At 37.9% G+C, this 25,165-nt stretch overlaps 1 protein-coding gene and 1 long non-coding RNA gene across 4 annotated transcripts in view; one reads left to right on the forward strand and one right to left on the reverse strand.

Moving 5' to 3' along the window:
- On the reverse strand, nucleotides 1–20,727 carry LOC306994872. Its single transcript, XR_013796753.1, has 6 exons — nucleotides 20,593–20,727; nucleotides 19,047–19,136; nucleotides 18,549–18,866; nucleotides 15,178–15,283; nucleotides 2,515–2,569; nucleotides 1–1,340 (listed from the first exon to the last, which is right to left on the reverse strand). It is a non-coding gene; the product is annotated as an uncharacterized lncRNA (long non-coding RNA).
- mylk5 (myosin, light chain kinase 5) overlaps nucleotides 8,415–25,165 on the forward strand; it is a 23,011-nt gene continuing 6,260 nt past the window's right edge. The window contains exons 1-14 of one of the 3 annotated variants that reach the window (XM_079605460.1): nucleotides 8,415–8,697; nucleotides 11,770–11,919; nucleotides 12,201–12,353; nucleotides 12,616–12,813; nucleotides 13,772–13,807; nucleotides 15,175–15,299; nucleotides 15,398–15,551; nucleotides 18,547–18,855; nucleotides 19,133–19,229; nucleotides 19,681–19,884; nucleotides 20,055–20,272; nucleotides 20,581–20,704; nucleotides 20,803–20,955; nucleotides 21,042–21,174. In XM_079605460.1, coding sequence (XP_079461586.1) covers nucleotides 8,541–8,697; nucleotides 11,770–11,919; nucleotides 12,201–12,353; nucleotides 12,616–12,813; nucleotides 13,772–13,807; nucleotides 15,175–15,299; nucleotides 15,398–15,551; nucleotides 18,547–18,855; nucleotides 19,133–19,229; nucleotides 19,681–19,884; nucleotides 20,055–20,272; nucleotides 20,581–20,704; nucleotides 20,803–20,955; nucleotides 21,042–21,174 — 2,211 coding nt within the window. In that variant the 5' untranslated portion in view covers nucleotides 8,415–8,540. Of the gene's footprint in view, nucleotides 8,702–10,121; nucleotides 10,156–11,769; nucleotides 11,920–12,200; nucleotides 12,354–12,615; nucleotides 12,814–13,771; nucleotides 13,808–15,174; nucleotides 15,300–15,397; nucleotides 15,552–18,546; nucleotides 18,856–19,132; nucleotides 19,230–19,680; nucleotides 19,885–20,054; nucleotides 20,273–20,580; nucleotides 20,705–20,802; nucleotides 20,956–21,041; nucleotides 21,175–25,165 lie in introns of those variants that run through there. The other 2 variants (XM_079605459.1, XM_079605461.1) reach the window with 2 other exon arrangements.

The following is a 25,165-nucleotide window of genomic DNA, read 5'->3' on the forward strand; positions in this document are numbered from 1 at the left end:
GGATCAAAAGGCCCAAAACTGTCTTTAATTCTGAAATATCATCTTTGCAGTGACAAATAATTTTACTTCTTTATAGAGAGCAGATCGGCTCCACAGCATGCGTTATAAATGTTAATGGTTTGCCAAAGTAAAGTAAAATTGTTAATACTGATCTTCACTTAGACTTCCACCGTCTTCACGCATAGCTGCTGTTAGAGAAACATGCAGATCAAAGCATTTTCTCAGAATTTCTTGTTTATTTCACTCTAACAGGTTTGAGAAAGCAATGTTTTTAAACAGGTTATCCTATGATGCACAATAAAGCTGTGCTAGAGAAAGCAGACATAGCAAAGGAGAAACTAGACAAAACTAACATTTATCAGCTTAATGGAAACAAAAATATGTTGGGTTTAGATCTTCTGATATGTGTGTGTTTGTGTTTTCACTCATTTTTATGCTCGTTGAATTAAATGGCCTTTATCTCTTTCCCTAGGACATGAAAGGACAAGCTAAATAGTGGGCAGAGGAATGTTAACCATCAGATCACACGCTGATTAGCACACACGCACGCACGCACGCACGCACGCACACACACACACACACACGTTTTATGGGGACTTAATGTAATGGTTTTCATACTGTACAACTACAAACTGTATATTTCGTATGATTTATAAGCTGTTTTTCTCATGGGAACAAAAAAAATCCCCACAAGGTAAAAAAAAAAATGGTATTACTATCTATGGGGACATTTGGTTCCCCATAATGTAAGGTTTACCAGACGACACATGCTTGTTCACATTCCCATGTGATATGGGAGCATAGATTTTACAAGATATTGTGGCAAAACCATGTATGTGCATGTCTTTTTCTTTAAAAATAGTAGTTGTTTCATACATTCCCTCACATGTGTCTGAAGCACTGTAAAAGGGATTTTGCAGTTTAGTAATACTTCATTTAGTTGTTTCAATGTCATTTTTTAGGTTGACAACTTGCAGTTCCTGAATTTATCCATTCAACCTAACATGTTGGGTTTTCACGTAAGTTGACTTAAGAGTATTTGCTGCCTTAATTCAAACACATACGTTGAATCACGTTCTCAAAATGTATTGCGAGATCTCGTGAAGCACAAGATTGAAACATTCTGCCATCGTGTATTGTGCCCCAGCTCTTGACCATCTGACCCAGATACTATCAGTATCCCTCCATCTTTCAATTTCCCTCAGGAAGAAATTTGTGTTCCTGTTTCCACCTTCTTTTGCGAGAATTACTTCCTGTGTAGAACTGGGATTGTTGTCTGCATGTGACACGAGACTGACATCACTGATCAATATTTAAGTGACCACTTTTTGGTGGGGGACCTAGTAAAAAAAAAAAAAGAATAAGAAAGTACAGAAGACAATTATAAACAGAGCATTATAAATATTTATTTAAGTTATTTTTTACTTTTACTCATCAGAACACATTAAATTGATCAAAAGTGACAGTCAAGACATATGTTACAAAAGATTTCCATTTCAAATAAATGCTGTTTTTTACTTTCTATTCATCAAAGAATAAAAAAAAAAATCTAGCCTATTACAGTTTCCACAAAAACAATTTTCAACATTGATAATAATAAGAAATGAGCAGCAAATCATCAAATCAGAATGATTCCTGAAGGACAATATGACTGAAGACTGATGGAGTAATGATGCAGAAAATGTATCAGCAATAAATTACATTTTAAAATACATTTTAAAAATGCAGCCTTAATTCATTTCTTAATTTCTTTTATAAATATTAAAAATAAAAATATATACTTATAAGAATTTCAATGACACATTAAATGCTAAAGTAGAAAGTTATCATGAAGTTCTCATTTCACAAATTATAGAAATTGTAGCTGTGTGCCTGCATGGATGCTAGCTTGCATGGATGCATGCATATTTATCTTTATCTTAAAGTAAGCCTGAGTCTGTGGGTGGATTTGCCAAAGGGAAGTCTTGAAGAGTGTGTGTGTGTGTGTGTGTGGCAACAACAACTTCTGCTACCAGCTGTTGTTCAGAAAAGTGACGACAGCTGTGTTATGACTGTGTGCCTGTGTGTGATGGCTATTTACAGAGCAGGACACCCAGAGAGGATAATGATGGCTTTCTGTGTGAGCTTGGATGTCTGTATGCTGAAGATCAGCATGGCAAAAGATTGAGATGGACCGAAACACAGATTGGGAGATTACAGTCGATTACGGACAACTATGCAGAAACAACAATCATTTACAAAAACGACATATATATATATATATATATATATATATTATTACATCCAATGTCAACTTCAGAATCCAAATAAATCATTGAACATCTATGTAATTTAGATAAGCATCTTCTTTGTCAAAATACCTTCAGAACTTAATTTGATGTCGGGTATATATTAAGTGAGTTTGGCACAATGCATCAATATAAAATCAGATGAAAGACAAAAATGTGTAAATTTAGGAGACTTTGTTAAGGTATAGTTTAGCCAAAAATGAAAATTCTTTCATCATTTACTCACCCTTGTGTCATTCAAAATCTGTATGATCTTCTGCATGATCAAAATCTGTATCCTTCTGCAAAACACAAAAGAAGATATTTTGGTCACACTTTATATTAGGTGTCCTTAACTAGTATTAAATACCTACAATGGATTTACTTTCTACATTTTGTTCTGGAAAATTTCCACATTTACTGTTAATGAGTTTGAGGTATGGTGCGGATTAGGTTTATGGATAAGAGTTTTGGGGTAAGGCTTTTGGGTTACGGTTAGGGGTAAAGACAAAGTTAACAGTGTAAATGGTGAATTAAATGCAAGTACTTTAAATATAATTACAATGCACCAACATGTATGTACATAATAAGTAAATTGCATTAAGTAAAAAGTATAATGCAAAAAAATATAGCATAGTTAAGAACGCCTATAAAGTGTATTTTTCATAAAATCTCATTGTAACGAGTCCGTTGTCGTGGGTTGAAGGAGGCGGGAACCGGCGAACCTTCAACAACTTTAATACAATAAATTAAACGAATACAAAACGAAAGTAAAGACAGCAGCCCCTCACGGACGACTGCTGTCACATAACAGAACAGAAACATAAATCCAGGCCTGGCCTCTCGTTTTTCACTGTCGTCGCCCCTCTTTTATGCTTCCGCTCCTCCGTGAGAGATACGAGACCGCTGTAACCTCCGTGTGAGATACGCTCATTATCAATCACGCCACCGGCCTCGCGCCGTTCTCTCACGTCCCTTGACATTTATTGCATGGGAAAAAAACATGATCTTATTTTGTGTTCAGCAGAAGAATGTCATACAGGTTTGGAAAGACAATGAGGAAGTAATGATGCCAGCTTTAAAGTTAGCATACTAAGCTTGCACACACAAATGTTTGTTGTTTCATGCGTCCTCCTTGTTTAAGTTGCGGTATACTGTCTTGCACAAACAGTGATAGTTAGCTGTGAAAGCTGGATGGTAGTTTGGCGTAATGTAGCAGTATCTTTTGGAAAAGCTTCTGCTTGACGTGACTGCAGTGCATTGTGGATGTGTGCCCTAAAGACCTGCGTGAGATGACCTGGAGGCGGAGGTTTGGGCTCAGGGTGGAGCTGTAATGCGAATCCTCTCTCTCTCTCTTTACAGGTAATAAGTTACAGCTCTGGCTCCTGACAGGCGAGTCGCTTTGCGTCAGGACTTTTAATAGAGGCCTTTAACATGGCTCATCCTTAGGAATTTACAATCCCACTCCCACCCACACAAGCTCGCTGAGAGCAGAGTGGGAGAGACAAGGTGGCTAGCGTACACGTCGTCCCGACAGAGAGCCGAGCGGAAATGTACCGCTGGAGGCAAAATGATGGAAGCAAGAGAGCCGTGTGTGTGTTCGACTCAGAGAAAGAGAGAGTGAGGGGGAGTTTTGCAGTTTTTGCCTTTGTCGTCTGCATGTCTGCGTGTGTAAAGTTGATGGGCTGTACATTTGCTCTGTAATTTCTCCCTCCCAGAGTAATCACTTCCATCTGGGACCTGCCCAGAGAGAGGCCCCAGATTGGAGGTGAGGGTTAGTCTCACACACACAGCATTACAGTATGAGTCTCTACTCTCAGCTCTCTGAAATGTAAAACTAGTTTAGTTGGACTGAGCTCATACTTTAGTTATATAGGAAAAGCATGACCTAAAAGACAAGACAACAAGTTACAAGGGAAAGATAAAGAATAAAGGAACAGAAAGTGAGCACAGGAAAAATATCTATGCACCCACCTCAAAACAACACAAAAAAAAAAAAGTAGCAAACATGTAAAATGATATGCAGTTCAGTCTTACTGTACTTACAGTAGTTAACAACGATGTACTGCCATCTGCTGGTTATTGTCATTATCTCCCCGAAGTCTAATTTAATCGAGGTACCAAACATATCCTTAAAACTACAGCTAAAACGATTTTTTTTTTATGAAACTTAAATAAAATAAATTATAAATATTAGATGAAATGTATTTATTTATTTTTTGTTTTGCCCTGGCAAATAAGTGAAATAAGTTTAAGCACTAAAATTAACAACAGGGTATAAATAATAAATAAAAATAAAATAAATTACACCTTGACAGTAATATTTAAACAAAAACTATATATACTACATATCACAAAAGCACAAAATTATAAAATTTTTAATGACAATTTACCTAAAACATTTTAATGTTAATAAAATGATTGTAATAAATACTTTAAAAACAATACAAACCTATCATTATGTCCCAAGAAGTTAAAATTTTATTTTTCTTATTATTTATTTACTTGTTTTTGTTTTTGCTGCAATGTGGAAAAACTAATGGTTAAAAGTACAAATATACTGTATTTTTCTCAAAAAATATATATAATTATCCCCCATGCATAATGTCTACAAAAAATATATATATATAATTAATTTTTTGTAGACAATATGCACATACTGTATATATACATATACATTTGTAGGTATTATGGGGGATAATTTGTAGTAATTATGTTTTTTTTTAGAGAGAGAGAGAGAGAGAGAGAGAGAGAGAGAGAGAGAGAGAGAGAGAGAGAGAGAGAGAGAGAGAGAGAGAGAGAGAGAGAGAGAGAGAGAGAGAGAGAGAGAGAGAGAGAGAGAGAGAGAGAGAGAGAGAGAGAGAGAGAGAGAGAGAGAGAGAGAGAGAGAGAGAGAGAGAGAGAGAGAGAGAGAGAGAGAGAATATACCAAGTTCTGGCATGAAACCAAGTTCTAGTGCAGGCTGATAGGTCGTTAACACATTTGGTAGCGATTGCATCGTCATCTAGCCCAGCTGATTGGTTGCTGTTGCATCAGTGGGCTCAACATTCATACTAATACCGGTAGAGTTGCAGTTAGCAGTCTGCAGAGTGCTTTCAGAAACCCTCCACCTTCCCCAGCTCCACCACCAGTATAGATGGGGTTATTTCAGGTATGTGGGCAGCAGCAGCAGCAGCATGTCTGTGAATGTATCGGCAGTAGTCTGGTTACTTGGTCTGGAGCAGCAGTAGCGTATCTATTCTGCCAAGACCAAATACATTAACGATACCATATCCATATTACTATGCCAATCTCTCTGAGAGTTGTCATGACAGTAATATATATTCAGTATAGCAGTTTTAAATATGGTTTTAAAAGTTCATACTGCAGGTCTATCAACTTCCCAGAAGTATTTAATTTCTTAACAACCCATTCACAGAAAATCAAAGCAACATCAAAATGATCAAACAGGAAATCTTTGTGTACTGAATTCCGTACACCACAGGAAGCTGTACAAATATACAACATTGCTTGTTTGTGGGGAATATGTCACTGAAGTGTTTGAGAGAATAAGAGTAACTTCAATCAGAGCATTTTTTAGCACATGGCAGCAGCTGTAGAGAATTACAGTGCTCAGTATTTTATCCAGATTCTGAGGACAAGAGTGAGGAAACAAATGAAATAAACCACAGTGAATCATTTACTACACAATGAAATGACTGCACGCACGTTACCATTTAAAATGGCCTTCAAAATCATTAATCATCAGAAATGTTTTAGGTTTTTTAGGTCATGAACAGATTCTGACAAAAAAATTTTCAATCATCTTTATTTATTTGCATCAGCTGACAGCTATACCCACCTCTCCAAGCATAAGTGGTTTTCAGCATTTCCTACATCTGAAGAGTCAATAAAAGCTATAACAACATGGGTGAACATAGCAGGTGTGTCAGAGGAAGAACCACATCGAGTTATTCGTGTTTTAATTCAGGTAATTCCAGCACACATTTCCCAAGACTGAAAAGGTTACAGGTCTTTGAAGTATTAGTTGACATGTTTTCATGTGTTATTCCTCATTCTTTCCACTAGAGCGCACACGATTCTCACCCTTTTTTTAAAATTTAGGAATAGATACGTGACATTAACAGGATTTTACAAAATATCAGTTGATTACTGCAACAATTGAAGTACTGTTTTTATATATACGGTATATTTGATGTTCATTTCACAAAGCACTCTTTCATTAGTTCATTCATTTTTGTCCAACTTTATGTCTACAAGTTTTACATTGTTTCCATTCTTTCTTTTTTAATGTTGACATTATTATTTGTATTATTATTAGATAATAATAATAATGATTATTATATAAATATAGTATAATAATTGCACATATTAATTTACTTTTGAAAGAAAGTGTCACATTTGAAAAAAAATACTGCTATCACTTTACCATATATATATATTTTTTTTAATGTACAGGAAATCCTTTTGCGACTTATGAGTCAAATATTTATTTGTCAAGTGCTTTGTTTTTTGTTTCCAGTTATTCATGGATTATTGTCCAGGATCTTCCTGTCTGCATTCCAACCATAACAACATTAACAGACCTTTGATGGGCTGATTGTACACTACCCCCTTAAACTTAACGGATTCTCTACCACAAAACAAAGCCGTGGGACTTCCTCTAGCTCCTGACAAACACATATTTCAGTCATGTTACAGTCATTTAAAGTTCATTATTTTTGAGTTTCAAATACACATACAGTAACATTGTTTTTCTGCATTATTGATTCCAAATGAGTGTGTTCACATGTTCAAGGTCTTTAGTGGATGTTTGGGTTTCTCTGTGGACTGGCACATCCAAAGCAAACAGCTCCTCATCACACACACACACGCAAACAGCTCCTCATCACACACACACACACACACACACACACACACACACACACACACACACACACACACACACACACACACACACACACACACACACACACACACACACACACACACACACACACACACACACACACACACACACACACACACACACACACACACACACACACACACACACACACACACACACACACACACACACACACACACACACACACACACACACACACACACACACACACACACACACACACACACACACACACACACACACACACACGCTCATTTGACCTATCTGGTTTTCATGTGGGTTTTTTGTTCATTACACTCCTTAAAATACCTTGGTTTACATACAGTACAAATGCTGTTTACATAAAAGCTGACACGTCACTTAGTAAATTTATATTCTTCATTCAGCAATGATACATAATATTAATCACCATTAATATATTAATGACATTTATGCTGTTCCAAAACTCTCTATTCATTAAAAAAATATATATATATATCAGAATGATTTCATAAGGATCATGTGACTGAAGGCTGGAGTAATGATGCTGAAAATTCAGCTTTGCCAACACAGGAATAAATAACATTTTAAAATATATTCAAATAGAAAAGAAATAGTTATTTTAAATTATAATAATATTTCGCAATATTACTATTAATATTAGATTTTTAATATTTTTTGAATATATATATATATTTTTTACTGTTTTTGATCAAATAAATGCAGTCTTGGTGAGCATAAGAGACTTCTTGAAATGTTCTTGAATTTGCAGACTAAATGACACACATTCAAAACAATCAAGCACAGTTTTCTTTTCAATGGAAACAAACACACAACCAAAGTTCAACTGATAACATGGCAGTAATTACAGAATGAAAAGGAATGGGGAATGCCTGACCTTTGATTCAGTTTTTAATCTGTTATTTGTCTATCTTTGTCTCCCTTTTCACACAAATAGATTTAAATAAACATCACTGACATGATACAATATAGTCTCCTTTTCCAAAGTATTAATGAATATAACATACGCATAACATGTTCTCTCTTATCACCCATGCTATGTTTCTCTCTCTTCTTCTCTTACCATAGCCACAGTGTGTGAAAAGAAACTGTGTTAAAGATATATGGTGAAATGGTGTGATAGTTGCGGGTGAGGTCTGTGGGGAGGTGCTGAGTTTAACCCAGCAAGAGGACAACCTCCTGCAGAACGAATGAATGAGGCTTCAGTGGTGGGGAGGAGTCAGAAACTAAAGAAAGAACGCAGAGAACAACACAGGTCAGAGGACATGTGTGTGTGTAACAGACACAGGAAAATGCGAGGCGTCTGATAAGAAAGCTGGGAAATGACTTGGAATTTATGAAACGGCTTTATACTGAGAGGAGAAATGAGTATCTCTGATGGGAAGACAAGTTATGTGTCCACTTTCAGGATACAGCTGTCAGGCTCCCAGTCAAAGGCGGCCAGTGAACAAGGGTCCCGACCCACACACATAACTACAATCAACACAGCCGCGAAGAAGCCTGAAGAGACATTCAGCACAGGCAAGTCTGCAAACTTCTTGAATCTTGCATTTGCACACAAGTGTTTGTGAGTGTGTCTGTCAGTATTTGCATACTCCAGAGAGCCTATTTGTGTTTCTGTAAATGGGTTTGGGCAAGTTGGCTGGATGTTTGCATTTAAAAACATGTTGAGGTTAACATGATCTTTATTTGTGGTTAGATGCGTGATCTTTGCAGAAAGTATTGTTCTTGAGACAATCCCTCTATAGAGTTGTCATTAATAATCAGCATTTCATTTAATAGTCATCTGAGAATGACAGGCACTTTGTTTTCACTTTCACTCCATTTGGATTGTAATCTCAGGTGATGGGGAGTTCATCGCACAACTGCGTTCAGACAGATTTAGACGGGGAAATCTAGTACATTCTTATGTGACAGATAGGGCATCATACTACCTGCCTGAAAGGATTGTTCTTTTTACTACCAAGGCTGACTTCTGATAAAGATCAGCAACTTATTAGAGTACTCACCTCCACCAGTTACTATACAATCTAGTGTTTGTGATATATTTTTGATATATATAGTGGGGTCCAAAACTTTGAGACCACTAGTGGAAATGCTTTGCACAATTTTGCCGTTTTTTTCTAAATTAATAAAATGTTTAATTACAAACTACCAGCAAAACATTTCAAGTGTAACGTCTAAAATATTGCAATATGCATTTCAAAATATCACTTTCTGGAAGAAAAAAACCCCCTAATGGATCTATTTCTACTTGATCTAAACCTGTGGTTCTCAATCTTTTCGATTTGTGCAAAATAATATTCGAAGACCCCTCATATAAGTCATGATATTTTCAACTGTAATTATTTTTATTAACAGAAACTGGGAATTACTTAACCACAGTTATTCTTGTTATTCCAGAAGTTTCGATAACTGTACATAATTTAACAAAACAACAGTTGAAGGAAATAGAGGTTTGTTGAAGGTTTGTCGATATACTCACGGCCTGATATATGCAAAGTTATTTTTCCGTTCTTCGCTTAGGGATAAAACGAAGTACATGAGCAGTGATATACTGTTGTGTCGCGCTTTCCTCCAGCCATGGATCTAATCCATACAAACTACTTTTGTTAGTGTAACCTAATTTGTCAGGTTGATTTAATCAGATTAAATAAAAAATGTAAGAAATATAAAACCAGTTAATTTAGATGTAACAACATGAACTACATTTTAATCTCTTTTTTATTTCTTCTTAATTGTATACCCTAACTATCCGTTTCAAAATAAACGTTACTAAACCGTTCTGTGTATTTCCAGGTTTAAAATGGTCTCAGACTTTTGAACCCCACCAAATCTTATCTGCCTCAGGATGCAAATTACTGACCAGGCAAGAGGTCACTATTGGCAGGAAATTCCTTCCATGCTAATTTGAACACCAGGATTTTGTTTTGTGTTTCATACACTGGCTTGTGTGGGACATGTACTGTATGTTTGATGGTACTGCTGCTCTCTTCTGAACTGCATTTTAACACGATTACAACACTAGCTCCTTTCATTTCTTAGATCTTATCAACTGATACATGACAGTCACAGTTCAAAGAATGAAACTAAAAACACATCAGTTTGTTCTTCTCAGAATTGGAGACACCATTTTATTCTTTTCGACAGTGTGTTCCCATAACAACCAGTAAAAAAAAAAAATGCTTGTTTGCATGAACAAACAAGAATTACTTTAGGCTAGATCAAAAGACCATGTGATCTACCAGGTCAGTGAGAACAAAAGTGTTCGGTCCATTGTTAAGACAGGAGGACTAGAATGACTAGTTCTTTTAATCGAAATTACATGTGTCCCTACATTAAAAAGAAAAAAATACAAAAGAGGCCAATTCACATTATAAAGTTACTATGTTCAAACACATATGTTTGATAGGTTAATTGTATTATACAAGGCTCCACCCAATGCCTTTTACAAAAGGTAAGTTATGGTATTTCAAACAGAAACAAGTTTGTTGGAGGAGTGTCAGATGAGATCAGTTTAGCTCAAGCCTTTGGTCTGATTTCAGTCCGCTTTTTTGAGTTACAACTATTGTTTTATTATAGTTTCTGTTGCTTTTTGCCATTCTTATGTGGCATGTAAAAGAAGCACGGTTTCTAGACAGGATGTGTGATGGCGAGGATGTTAAGAGATACAGCAGCTGTTTACTGAAACACATCTCTTCATTTATACGAGCCTGGTTTCTTCCTGTGTGAAGAAACACTATACAGTATAAACACTATACAGTATACATGATTCAGGTCTAATATTAAGCTCTTGTTTATTTATATTTTTTCCTATTTCAACAGATTAGTAATGCATAAAACATGCTGACAACAATGTGCAGCTGGAACAGAAAAGAGCGGAGAAGAGCAAGCATATTATTTTTAAGCAATTTCACACTCAAGAGTGCTGATATACTCAGACAAACAGCACGATTGTGAATGTGATATTGCTTTTATCCAATACCTCAAACAAGTTATATTGAGAAACGTACATTTTTTTAACACAATATTGGCTACTTTGGTCTGCAAAGCCGCTTCACACCTATTGTTAAAGGGATAGTTCACTCAAAAAAAAAAAAAAAAAGGTTAGGTTGTTCCAAACCTGTAAACAAGTCTTTGTTCTGCTAGGAAATTAAATACTATGGAAGTCAATGGTGCCCCAGAAGTGTACAGTTTCCCACATTCTTCAAAATATCTTGAGTTCAACAGAACAAAGAAATATATACAGGTTTGGAACAACCTGAGGGTGAGTAAATAACAGATTTTTTTATTTTTGGGTGAGCTATCCCTTTAAGTACCTGAATGAATCTGTGTGTTTGAATGAATCAGTTAAATATAATGACTCACTCATGAAGACAGTCACTTGCCCCCTACTGGTAAGGATGTAACCAACAAAAAACGTTGCTGATAAATCCCCACCATTAATACAAAGACTGACTGGAACACGCAAATTCAGACAGTGTGATACAAACAGTATAAAGTCCCAGTGCTATTGGAGCAAATTTGAGAACCATACTTAATTGTTGTATAATAAAGCAACTAATCTCGTTCTTCTTTGCTCTGTCAAGCTAGAAAGTGGTAAACACAGCCATACAAGGGGTCTGGATCCACCTCTTTTCACTGAACCCCTCGAGGACTGTATAGTGGATGAAGGAAATGACATCAAACTGAAAGGGACTATCACAGGGAGCCAGCCAATCAACGTTTCCTGGCTTCATAATGGTGAGTCCAGTTTTTTTTATTTCTTATTACTGATTTTGCTACTGTAGTCTGGGTAAGAATATGTACACTATAGACTGAAGATAATTATGTTTTCATATGCAAGTTCCTCTTCCTTACTTGACTTTGTAAATTTAAATTGTTCAGTAAATTAAAAAAAGTTATATAAAAGAAAGTCATAAATTGCATGCATACAGAAAAAAAAAAAAAAAATTTAACTTATCTTTTCTTAATGCCACAATGCCTTCTTGTTTTTCTGTCCATTTGTACCACAACTGTTTTAGGTGAGTTTGTGCTGTTTGGTAAACCCTCATTTGTGGGACGAGAGGTGAGTTTGGTAGTTAAGGAATGTCTCCCGGAGGATGCTGGGGCTTACACTTGTGTGGCCGAAAACACAGCAGGAAAAACATCCAGCAGTGCAGCAGTGTGTGTGAGAGGCAAGTATGTACCGTACTCAAACTCAACTTTAGTCTAAAGTGTATATACTGTATAGAGTATATTTCTACAAGAGCATTGAATGTCTATTTAAAAGTATGGGTTTGCTGTAAGAGGTAGAAGTGTGCAGGTGTTTCTTTTTACATCATATGCAGAAGAATGATTATCAATGTAAATTACCTTCTCTAATATAATTCTTTTTTTTCTCTCACTCTTCTTTTATTTACTCCCCTTTTGCTCCTCATTCTAACAAATCAACTATAGACTATGAAACAATTGCTGGGATCCATAACGAGATGAGCCAAACATTTCACTCACATCCTAATTCTTCTCACACTCCTGATATGGTAAACGGGGTCTTAAACTCTACTCAGAACGTCTCGGATGACATCAGCGTTTTTAAAGGCCCACAGTCGCCCCAGACAGGAAGTCCTATAACAAGCTCTCCAGCACTCAAAAGAGGTATGTCACAATTAACAATAGCCCTACCCATAAATCAATCTCAAAGATTAAAGTGTAGGAAATGTAATTTAATACGTGGAACATTTTTGGTTCCTCCGAAGTTTCCATGTCATTGTCATTATGGTGGTGTCACTTACTTAACTACATCTAAAGCGATTTTAAAGGGGTGGTTGATTATGATTTCACTTTCTAACTTTAGTTAGTGTGTAATGTTGCTGTTTGAGCATAAACAACATCGGCAAAGTTACAACGCTCAAAGTTCAAAGCAAAGGAAGATATTTCCTTTTAAAGAAAAGGACTACAACAAACGGCTGGTAGGGACTACACGACATTCCTCCCGGGTTAGTGACATCAGCGAGCCTAAAATGTACATAAACCCCGCCCCCGGGAACACTCAGTCCATGTTCAGAAGAGGAAAAGTTGTTGTATAAGAGTACATTTGTGAGTCAGCTCAAACTTTAGCATCCATCTTTTCACATGCAATAGAAAGTCACTCTGTGTGCATCTCACAACAGTTCCTATACGAGCGATTTATAGATTACCATGACAGAATATCGTAATTGAAGATAGTTAACTCCACATCAGCAACATATATTCTTTAACTAACCATTCAGAGACGTCTTGTTGCATTCTACATGTTGTCACTTCTTCTATTAGGCTATTGTTCATTGTTAGTTGATGTTAACTAATGTAATTAATGTAACATGAAACCTATCTATATAGTGTTAGCATTATAGATAATATAAAAGGACTATTTCCTGACTGGTTAACATTCTTGTCATCTAAAGCATTTCCTCTTTAATCTATTGAATATTTTTCTTAGACAAGCATACCTCACTTGACTCCTCCCTTATATGATAGGCAAAGCTTATGCTATCTATGCTCATTAACACAAATGTACCAGCACACACACCTGATTCTTTACATATTTGTGTGTTGTCTCTGTGTCATGTTACAGAGGTGCTTGTCAAAAGGAGAAGCAGCTCAGGTACAGGTAAGACCATCAACTCGTCTGTCTTCCACTTTCAGTTCTATTTTTGCATCTTTTTTGCTTCTTGGTGCAATATTTACTTGTTCTTAACTTTCAGTTAACAGTTGAATCCCAGACTTTTGTTACAATTTTCTGGATTTCAGTGAAGATCTTTTCTTTCCTTACTCATTTCTTAAAGTCAATCTGATTTAAAGCCTCCCACACACAACCACGCCTGCTTTTCTTTTCTTAATATTCTTATAACACCATGTCTTTTATAGCTTTTTTTGTCTGGAATTGCGAGTTAAAGTGTAACTACTGTGACCTGCTTTAAAAAGGGAGTAATTTGCTCTGAGCGTCTGTTTCTCTCTGCCGATTTTAACTTCCAGATCGACTGGCTCTACCAGGGGCTGTTAGTGTTGTATACAAAATAACAGGAAGCTGAATACAGTCTTTTGTGTCCTGACTCCTGGCTACTAATGTTCATCTTAAGAATGACTTTCTTCTTTTTAAATACAGTAATCCTTGTTGTCCATAGCAATATTCTTCGATAAAACCTACCGTTAAACATCAACTTTTGTCTTAGATTGTGTATTTATACCTTACAGACAGATAATCAGTTTAATGATCCCAAATATTTATAAAATTACGGTATAAAAACAGGAATTTGGCAGTTTATAAGCATCACTTCAACGTGTTATCAGCATTTTCTTTGGTACTTCTGTTTGTAGCTGGGCTGGGCACTGAAGCACTGAATAATGAGTGTTTTCTTTAGGTCTTTTGGTTGTTCATGTAAAACACACTGCTATCTGTGGTACCATGCGGTTAGATAAGGCTTTTATCAAGCCAGTCAAGTTCATTTAAGTGTGCTGATTTGAATAATTGCCGTATGGTGGCAGAGCTTAACGCCTGTAAAAAAAAAAATATATATATATATATATATATATATATATATATATATATATATATATATATATATATATATAATATACAATCTTAATATCTGAATTGTGTGAAAAAGTGTCATCTGGTTTTCTGATAGAATACTGTTTTGTGTGAAAGCCACTTCTGCCAGAATGTAGTGTGAATGTACACTACAATTATTTGTAAATTATATTATAAATATACAAATAATTGCAGTTGTATATAGATATTTTTCAAATGAGGCTGTGTTTACAATATTTGTATTCATTATTATGAATAATATAATATAACATTCACAAAGGAGACAATTGTAAGCATATTACAATGGATTTTAACTTTATATAAAAATCTGAGAAGTAAAAAACTTAAGCAAAAGTCACCCTTTGCTCTCCATTTAATCTCATTGCTGTCAAGCAAAAACAATTGAGATATTTTTGAATTTCTTTCTTATGGGCTGGTGTTTACAGCACCTGTGCAGTTTGTAGATTCATTCGATCGGCTGGAGGTGCATGTTGGAGAGACGGCCCGTTTGACGTGTGTCTTCAAAGGCAGCTGTCCTGTTGCATCTTGCTGGGTCTGTAACAAGAAAGAGGTATATAAGCAAGCACTCACACTAACACAACACAATCCAGGCACGTTTCATACTGCAGGTCCTCCTGTTTGGGTGCATAATGATCTGTCTTTCTGAAGGTGGTGGGAAGCTCCAGGTTTCATATAGAGTCCTGTGATGAAAGCAGTTCTCTGGTGATCTCTGAAGCTCTTCCTGAGGACTCTGGACGTTACACGATATTTGTGCGAGATCGCAAAAGTTCAGCACAACACACAGTGACCCTGAATGTCATTGGTAAGGTCAGACAGACAACCCTCACATTGAGTAGTTATTTGGGTAGTGATGCTCAGTTTTTAGTCTATTACTAAATTACTAAATTATTACTATAACGTGTAGGCCTATGCTCTGTTTTGGTTCTGTTTTCCCTGTTCCCGTTTGCATGTGTGCCCTGTCATTGTAAGGTGATATTATGCTGTGTTCGAAATCTCCCCCTATACCACATTCACTATTCCCTACATTACTTCACTAATATAGTTCACTTGAAGGAGTTAATGAAAAGGAGTGAGCGAATTTGGATAGTTTTGCATAGTTTGAGCTTGCCGTTTAATAATCATTTGAAACTTAGCAAACTGGAAGCTCCAGTAGAAATGAGAAGATTTATCTTGAACTCACCCATGGAAACTAGCATGTATACACCTTAATTAAATTAAACCCCAATGTAATAATCAATTAAAAAGGAATTTATACATTTTTATACAATTTATATTACGCTGTAGCCACAGTGGGCCAGCGGTTTGTGAAACGGATGGATGGATGATTCAGCTGTGGATGCCATCTTCTGGTCAGATATGGGAATGTATTCGACATGCGACTCTCAGTGTATTCTCTAGCCGTTCATCGGTTGTACACTCGTTATTGCGGTGCATTGTGGGATTGAATGAGTCCACTCTATAATGTCCACTATTGTTTCGGACACCACAACAAATGGATGTCCCCTCAAATAGTGTTCTATTTAAAGTCGGCATGAAATCAAATTTTACAATTCGTATTTTTATATCTAATGTTGTAGTGTTTATTATAAATGATTTATCTGTACACTTCATTAGTTTTTTTTCAATTCATGTACCCTTATAATCTTTAATCAAATACGTTTTACCCTTCCCTTCCCCCTCGAAACGACTTCTCTTCTCTTCCAGTCATGTGCTATGCACTGTAAAAAAAAAAAGTGACCTCTCCAAGTCAAAATATTCTAGTGACTGGTCACATCTAAATTTTTAAATTGGCCCAAGTGAAATAAATAAATTGAATTAATTGTTGCAATGGTCTGTTAACATTGGCTCAATGAGAAATAATATGTCAGACTAATTGAAAATTTTTGATGTTATCAGTCACTAGAAAATTTTGACTTGGGGATGTAAATTTTTTTTACAGTGTGGTGCGAGGGCGTGGAAACTCCCCTCAAACCGTTAGTCTGCTATGAGTGAGAGATGGAGAGGAGGAGCACTAAAGTAAAACCCTGCCCTCTATTCAATATTCTGTTTCACTTGGAAATACGTCACAACACTGGAGAAAAGTCGTTTGTAACTTCCGGTTCATGCCGACTTTAAGGGTATGGGGGGAATTTCGTACACAGCCCTAGTTTCCTAGTTTGTTCCCTTAGTTACTGATTAAGTTCACCTGTTGTTCATTTAGTTACCTAATTTCTCCCTGTGTATTTAAGCCCATAAGTCTCCCCAGTAATGTTGTCAAAATTACCGACTTGGGTGACAAGGGTACTGAAATTTTAAAAATGTGACGCTTTGAGCGTTGTTGAGCAGAATCGTAAAGACCGGTCCGCTGATAGACGCCTGCTTTCAAACGCTCCCTTTTGTATCTGTGTAAGCACTCGGTGAAGAGCATCATTGGTGTATATTTACAACATATTTTTGAAGCACTGGTCATTGTTAGCCTGGCTCCGCCCTCCTACATACTTTCGCTAAATTTTCATTTTCCTTCAGTACTAGGTCTGGGATTGTGGTGTATTCTTTGGTTTTCTGAAATCAAAATTTCACCGGTCCAATCAGCAAACAGAGGGAGTGGCTGAGAACGATGACGTTGATGTCGTGCGTTAGTTTGAGTTGTAGTTCAGTAATGGCAGCGGAGAAAGATGCGAGCGATCACTGATCACTACACAGCATTTGCAGCAGATCCGAACCGAGCGCAGCGGCGTATTGTTAATGATTAGACGCAGCTTCGACAGTTGACTGAATACATTATCACTGTCCTCAGTGTCAAATATACATTTAGAATTTGTAATTGTTCCGTGAATTCTTAAATTCGAAGAACAAAACCTGCAGCTCTCGTTGACAGACATCTTATTCTAAACACAATCCTCTGATCATTCGTATACGTGTTTACGGCCGGTTCAGGCGCATGACATACGTCACGACCAAACGTTAGCGATTGGTTATGGCAGATCCAATAGTTTTAAACTTCAACAGAGTTCCCGCCTTCAAGGAAGTTAACGCTTGTCAATGGAGAGAGGCCAGACTCTCTGTACAAATGAAATGTATGAGAGTCTGGTAGAACCAGGCTAGGTCATTGTAGCCAATCACAGAAATATTTGATGAGCACGAGCACAATGGGCAATCAGAGGTGTTTACGATTCCACTCAACAGCGCTCAAAGAGTCACATTTTTAAATCTTACCCAAGTCGGTACTTTTGACAACACTACTCTCCAGTGTTTTGTCTTGCGTTATGTTGCATGTTCGGTTAGTGTTTATTATTCCTGTATTCTCCTGTCAGTTAATTAAAGAATATAAATACTGAATTCTCCGTCGTAGTGGTTACTGACCAGAAAATCGTAACAATTACGTTATTAAAAAATTTTCTATGATTAAAATGTTTTTCATTCCTGAATTACATTTTTTTTTAAATATGTTTAAGGGACTTGAAGACAAGAATTCCTGGGTGATAAGATAATAAAATAAAATAATATAATTAAAAAGTAAAAAGTTATGTAATGGATTAAACTTTTATTAACAAAGCAATTTTAAAATATTATTAATATCTAAATAGCTTTTTAGCATTAGATATTTTTTTTTACTTTCTGACTTTTTTTATTAAAAGACATCTTGTTTATGTCAAATGGAATAACCGTACAACAATATGCCAGATATATTCAAGCCTAAAAAGTACATTTACCTTATCAAAATCACACTTGACATGTAGAATAATTAAATAAAAATTTCATTGAAAATGGTACAAACATTTGATGATGTGATTTGTATTTATGTGTGTTTTATCCAGACCTGCCACAGCCTCCTGCCTCCTGTCCCTTGGCGTGCGTTCTCTCCCCTCACTGTCTGGTTTTGTCCTGGTCTGGGCCGTCTTACGATGGTGGCAGTGCTGTGACGGGATACGTGGTGGAGGTTCGTGAAAGCCCTGGTGAGACTGACCACTGGAAAGAGCTCACGGCCCAGTGCAAGAGCACCTCACTCAGGGTGACCTCAGGACTCCAGCCTCAGGGAGAATACTGCTTCCGGGTCAGGGCCTATAACGCTGTGGGCATCAGCGAACCGAGCCAAGAGTCCCAGCCAATCACGATGGACAACCCAGGTGAGGTTTTTCTGAAATGTTATAAAAGTTGCTGACTTTTAGTGGTCTAATGTATCTTTTATGCCGAATCAATTGCTCTTTAAATGCTCTTTAAATGGCTTGTAATTTTAAGCTAATATTTTCTCACAATTTATGGGAACAAGGTCCAGTAACCAGATTGTAAACAGGAAGAATGCATTTAAAGTCATTACCGAAGGGGATGCAATCTAAGGGTTGAGGCTTTGAATTGAGGTCCCATGGTGAATGAAAGCATGTTGTCTTAATGTCTTTCAAACAGAGCCCTGTGATGAGAAACCAGTGGAGTATGTGAATGTCACCATCAACACTGAGAATAAACTTTCTGACCACTATAATGTCCTGGAAAAACTAGGAGTGTAAGTATCCTTATAAAGCGCACACATTCAGCGGGCCACACAGCTCTCGTTCACAGGACAAAACTTCTGAGTGCATACATGTTCCTACAGGCTTACTTGCATCAAAAAGAGAAAACAACCCACACACTTGACCCTGATTCCCAGAAAAATGCCTAGATAAATGATCATGTTTACACAAAGATGATGACTCGAAAAGAAAAATAAGCAGGGTTAAGTTACAGTCAAGGTTGGTAAATTGTGTGTGGAAATTGCATAATCCCTCATAATCTGTAATTCATAGATTTAAGAGGTGATAAAAAATATTTTTTTTCCTGAACAGAGCCCAAAAAACACTGATTTAAAGCAAAATATCAAATTATCTAAGTTCTCAAGAACTGGATAAATGGGAAGTTAGGATATATAGAGAAACAATGATTTCATACTCCAATTTCATACTCTGAATCTTCCCCAGAGGGAAGTTTGGCCAGGTGTTTCGGGTGACCCATAAGGAGACTGGACGTGTATGCGCTGGAAAGTTCTACAAAGGTCGTCGGACAAAGGAGAGAGAAGCCGCGAGGAAAGAAATAGAGTTAATGAACTTCTTACACCATCCAAAACTGGTGCAGTGTCTCGCCGCATATGATAACAAGGCAGAGATGGTCATGGTGATGGAATAGTGAGTATCTTGCATGCTGGTGTTTTGAAGAGTGCAATGTTTTTAGAACAATATACAGAAATGAGAAATGCCAACAGGGTCAATGCATTAACTTCAATAGCGACAATAGTTTGATCATCACTATAGTATTTTTTAGCACCTAACAGCTGAATCTGTGTCTGTATGTGCAGTGTTGCTGGTGGGGAGCTGTTTGAGCGTATTGTGGATGATAGTTATGAGCACACAGAAGTGTCTAGTGTGGGCTACATGCGTCAGATTCTGGAAGGGATTCATTATATGCACCAGCAAAACGTCATCCACCTGGACCTCAAACCTGAGAACATCGTCTGTGTGGACAGAACCGGGTTTCAGATCAAAATAATTGACTTTGGACTCGCTAGCAAGCTGGGTACGAATGTGCTTACGATACTGTCAAGACGAGTTGCAACATATGTTGTAATAAAATTGTGTAATAAAATTACAAAATAAAGTCAAATATATATAATAAAATATATAAATTCAAAATGTCAAATGTCACTTAAATATTGTTATTAGAAGTAAAAATATAAAATAATACATAAGAAATAATAATAATATTAGCTATAGTGCTATAGATGACATAAAATTACTAAAAACTGAAGAAGAAAAAAAGAAAGAAAAAAAGCTATAAACTATAGCCTACCGTATATAACACTGTATGTTTGTTATGTACATTAGATCCCAACACACCTCTGAAGGTGATGCATGGCACTCCAGAATTTGTTGCTCCAGAAGTCATCAACTTTGAGCCTGTCGGTCCGGCCACTGACATGTGGAGCATTGGTGTCATCTGCTACATCCTGTGAGTTCAAACATTGCCAGTCACTTAAGCGCTTGTTGCCCCCTTGTGGTGAATAATGCCATTACATTTAATCTGATTCTGATTCTGTCCTCTTGTAGGTTGAGCGGTGAATCTCCATTCCAGGGTGAAAGTGACACAGAGACTCTGGCTCTCGTGACAGCAGCGAAGTGGGAGTTTGATGAGGAGAGCTTTGAAGAAATCACAGACATGGCAAAGGAATTCATTAGCTCTCTGCTCAGCAAAGATGTCAGGTGCTTTATTATCCTTCACTTCCCTTACACACATCATACAGATGCGTCCACACAGATCCATAACTCTGCGTTGAACCCTCTGACAGGCGTAGGATGTCATGTGAAGATGCCATGGCTCATGCCTGGTTGGCATATACTTGTGTAGACAACACCAGCAGCGCCATCAAAAACCTTTCCAAAAACAAGATGAAGAAATTCCTGACTAGGCAGAAGTGGAAGGTAATCGTATCACGAAGTTAACTTAATTTAAATTTGGTTTGCTAACTGCATTATGTTATATGAACAACACCCAATCAAGTGAGTTATAAATAAGCACTTTAAAAGTTTGATTGATTTCGGGCGGAATAAAGCAATATTTTGTCATTTTCTCCACGTCTGCGTTGCTCAACCGTTGGATAACGGTTACTTACGTTATGTCTTCTGCCTTCAGCTTATGTTTGCTTTTGCAGCGAGCTAAACAAAGGCTTAGTTAAAGTCGTAGACATTTGTCAGGGTCAAACTCTCTTTACTGAAGCCCAATTTGTGAAACTGTAACACAAATTAACAATGATATTAAAAACATATCTCTTACCATGTTACATTCAGTTCACATTGATCAAAACAAAACATAAATGTGCATTTATGATGCACATAAATCACCCTTACATAACTTACATAACTTAGAAGATAGCGGTGTTAAGAAGAACTATCAAGCATCTCAATTATGGTTACATTTAAGATGTCACATGTAAATCGTTCTCAAACATGGGTATAACCTATCAAAATACATGTAATCATATTTTACCGTTTAGATTAATATTTTAAACTTACAGATTGTGCCGTTTCAAGAGCAAAACAAGATGGATGGACGTGGATGCACCTCTACACTCTGCACCATGAGTTCTAACATCCAAAATGGCTGATATATTATTAAAGGTGGCGTGCTACTTAAAGTGACCACAAGGTGTCAGAATTAACCAAGGCAACTATAATATAACTAAGGCCAGGATACTCCCCGCCTGACATCAACAGATGTCACATCAGACTTGAGGAACAGTAACAACATCCAGATTGTTAAGCCACCTTAATTTGTGTCCTTTGAAATCAGAAGAACAACTTCAGTGACTGGTCTCAGGAAGAATCGTTGTTCACCTTTCTTTATGATTTTTACTTCAATCTTTCTGACTTTGCCATCCTCACTTGGGTACGTTTTAGTTATGATCCCAACTGGCCAGTCATTTCTTTTCTCCTGAGCATCTTTCAGAAGCACAACGTCTCCATTCTGTAGGTTTGGCTTAGCTGTGCGCCACTTGCGACGTCCTTGAAGTCCACTCAAATATTCATTCCTCCATCTTCCCCAGAAGACATTGGCTAAATACTGAACGCGACGCCACTGAGCTCTGCATAGATCGTGGTTTTCAAATTGGCCAGGTGGTACAGGTGGGGCTCCAACTTTCTGTGTGAGGAGCATTGCTGGTGTTAGTATCATTGGTTGTTCTGGATCAGTAGAGACTGTAGTTAAGGGACGAGCATTCACAATTGCACTCACTTCTGCCATGAACGTTATTAAAACTTCATGTGTAAGTCTTGCAGGGCTGTGTTGAAGGAGCATGGCATCGAGAATACGTCGGGAAACTCCAATCATGCGCTCCCAGGACCCTGCCATATGTGAAGCATGAGGAGGATTGAACTGCCAGCAGCATTGGTTATCAGATAGGTAAGCTTGGATGTTTGAGTTGTGGCAACCTTGCTTGTCAATTTGTAGCTCTTTGCAGGCTCTCACAAAGTTGGTTCCACAATCAGACCTCAAGATCTTAGCGGGGCCTCTGATTGCAAAGAAACGCCGTAGGGAATTGATAAAACATGAGGCACTCATAGACTCGATCACTTCTAGGTGAATCGCCCGTGTAGTCATGCAAGTAAATATGACCGCCCATCTTTTAGCTTCTGCTGGACATCCTCGTGTTTTCCTGACCGTGACTGGCCATGGACCAAAAACATCCAACCCCACGAATGTGAATGGCGGGTCTATGTGTAATCTGTCGGCTGGTAACTCTGCCATGATCTGCTCCTCTTGTTTGCCTCTCAATTTGCGACAGGTAACACAGTTGTAGATGGAGCTGCTGACTGATCTCTTACCTCCAACAATCCAGTAACCACCTGCCCTGAGGCACCTTCCGTGAGATGTCGGCCTTGGTGATATACCTTCTCATGAAAGTGTCGAATCAAAAGCTGAGTAATATGATGTTTACCAGGTATGAGAGCTGGATACAGTTCTACAGATGGTAATTGAGCTCTCCCCAGCCGACCTCCTACTCTGAGAAACCCTTCTGAGTCAATAAATGGACAGAGTTTGCTGAGAGGACTTGACTTTTGGACAGACTGACCTTGTTCTAGGCGTTTAAAGTCATCTCTGTAGACTTCTCTCTGAACAGTTTGAATGATAGTAGCTTTAGCCTGCTTCAGCTGCTCTTCCTCTGTATGCTTGTTGCAAATATGCCATCCGGCTTTGGAGCAGACATCTCCTGACCCAGGCTTGACACACTTGGCTATGTGTTGCAATCGTGCTATGGCCTTTAACAGGGAGCTCCATCTAGAGAATCGTTGGAACCTTTCACTCCCAAGGTTCCTTTTTGACAGGCTAGTCACACAGGTAATACACTCAGGACGAAGCTCTGCATCTGTTTCAGGACTGACGAGGGTGTAAGACCTTTTATCAAGTTCGTCTTGTCTTGTGTGTAGGAGGAATGGAGGACCTTTAAACCAATATGATGAAGTCAATTGCTCTGAGGGGAGCCCTCTGCTTGCAGGATCGGCTGGATTAAGATGAGTGGGCACGAAGTTCCACTGATGTGGTCGCGTAGAGTGTCTAATGCGCTGTACTCGATTATGAACGTAGACGTGAAAACGCCTCGTCTCATTGAAGATGTACCCTAGCACTACTTTAGAGTCAGTGTAGAATCTTACATCATCCAGTGTTGTGTCCAGCTGTTCTTGAAGCATCTCTGCTACTTCCACCGCTAGTACAGCCGCACATAACTCAAGTCGAGGGATAGTGACATCCGGCTTTGGAGCAAGCTTTGCTCTGCCGAAGAGGAAACCAACTTCACTGAGACCATCTGGGTTAGTAACTTTCAGGTAAGCTACTGTTCCTACAGCTTTAGTGGAAGCATCACAAAACACAATGATCTCTTTCTTGTTTGCACTAGACAATGAAATGGAGGTATACATTCTTGAGATCTTTAGTCCTTGCAGATGTTTGAGGGAATCTTTCCATTTTTGCCATTGCTCTTGTTTCTCTTTGGGCAGAATAACATCCCAATCATCTGCATCTCCAGAGATGTCTCTCAGGATGGAACGACCCTCAATGCTTACCGGTACTACCAATCCTAGAGGATCGTACAAACTGTTGATGGTAGAAAGCACTCCTCGCTTAGTGTAAGGTTTGTCACTGATGGATACTTGAAATACAAATGCATCTATTGACAAGTCCCAACACAATCCTAAGCTTCGTTGAATGGATGGTGAGTTTACACCAAGATCGAGGCCCTGCAGCGTAGTTGCTAGATCCTCAGTTGGGAAGGCTCTCATGATGACGGGGCTGTTGGATGAGATTTTGTGTAGGCGGAGGTTGGATTGTGCTAGCATCTGTTGAGCTCTGTGCAGTACATCAATGGCCTCAGCTTCGGAACTGAATGATTTTAGCCCATCGTCCACATAGAAATGGCGCTCGATGAAAAGCCTTGCATCACTTCCATACTCTGACTCCCCCTCTACAGCTGTTCTTTTGAGCCCGTATACAGCTACTGATGGGGAGGGGCAATTGCCAAAAACGTGGACCCTCATGCGGTACTCTACAATATCTCCATCAAGGTTGTGATCCTTAAACCACAAGAAGCGCAGGTAATCTCGATGTTCCTCTTTGACCAGAAAGTTATGAAACATTTGCTCAATGTCTGCCATCACGGCATAGGAGTCAGATCTGAAGCGGATGATCACACCTATCAGGCTGTTGTTCAGGTCTGGGCCTTTAAGGAGAACTTGATTTAAGGAGATGTTGTTGTATTGAGCACTTGAATCAAACACTATCCTGATCTTCCCTGGCTTTTGTGGGTGATAAATGCCAAAGCTTGGAAGGTACCAACATTCCTTGTTGTCTTCAAGAGGGGGAGCAATTTCAGCATGTCTTTTTTTTAACATTGTCTCCAAGAAATCCACATAATGGTCTTTC

Source organism: Phoxinus phoxinus (assembly GCF_949152265.1).
Source record: "Phoxinus phoxinus genome assembly, chromosome: 1".
NCBI lineage: Eukaryota > Metazoa > Chordata > Actinopteri > Cypriniformes > Leuciscidae > Phoxinus > Phoxinus phoxinus.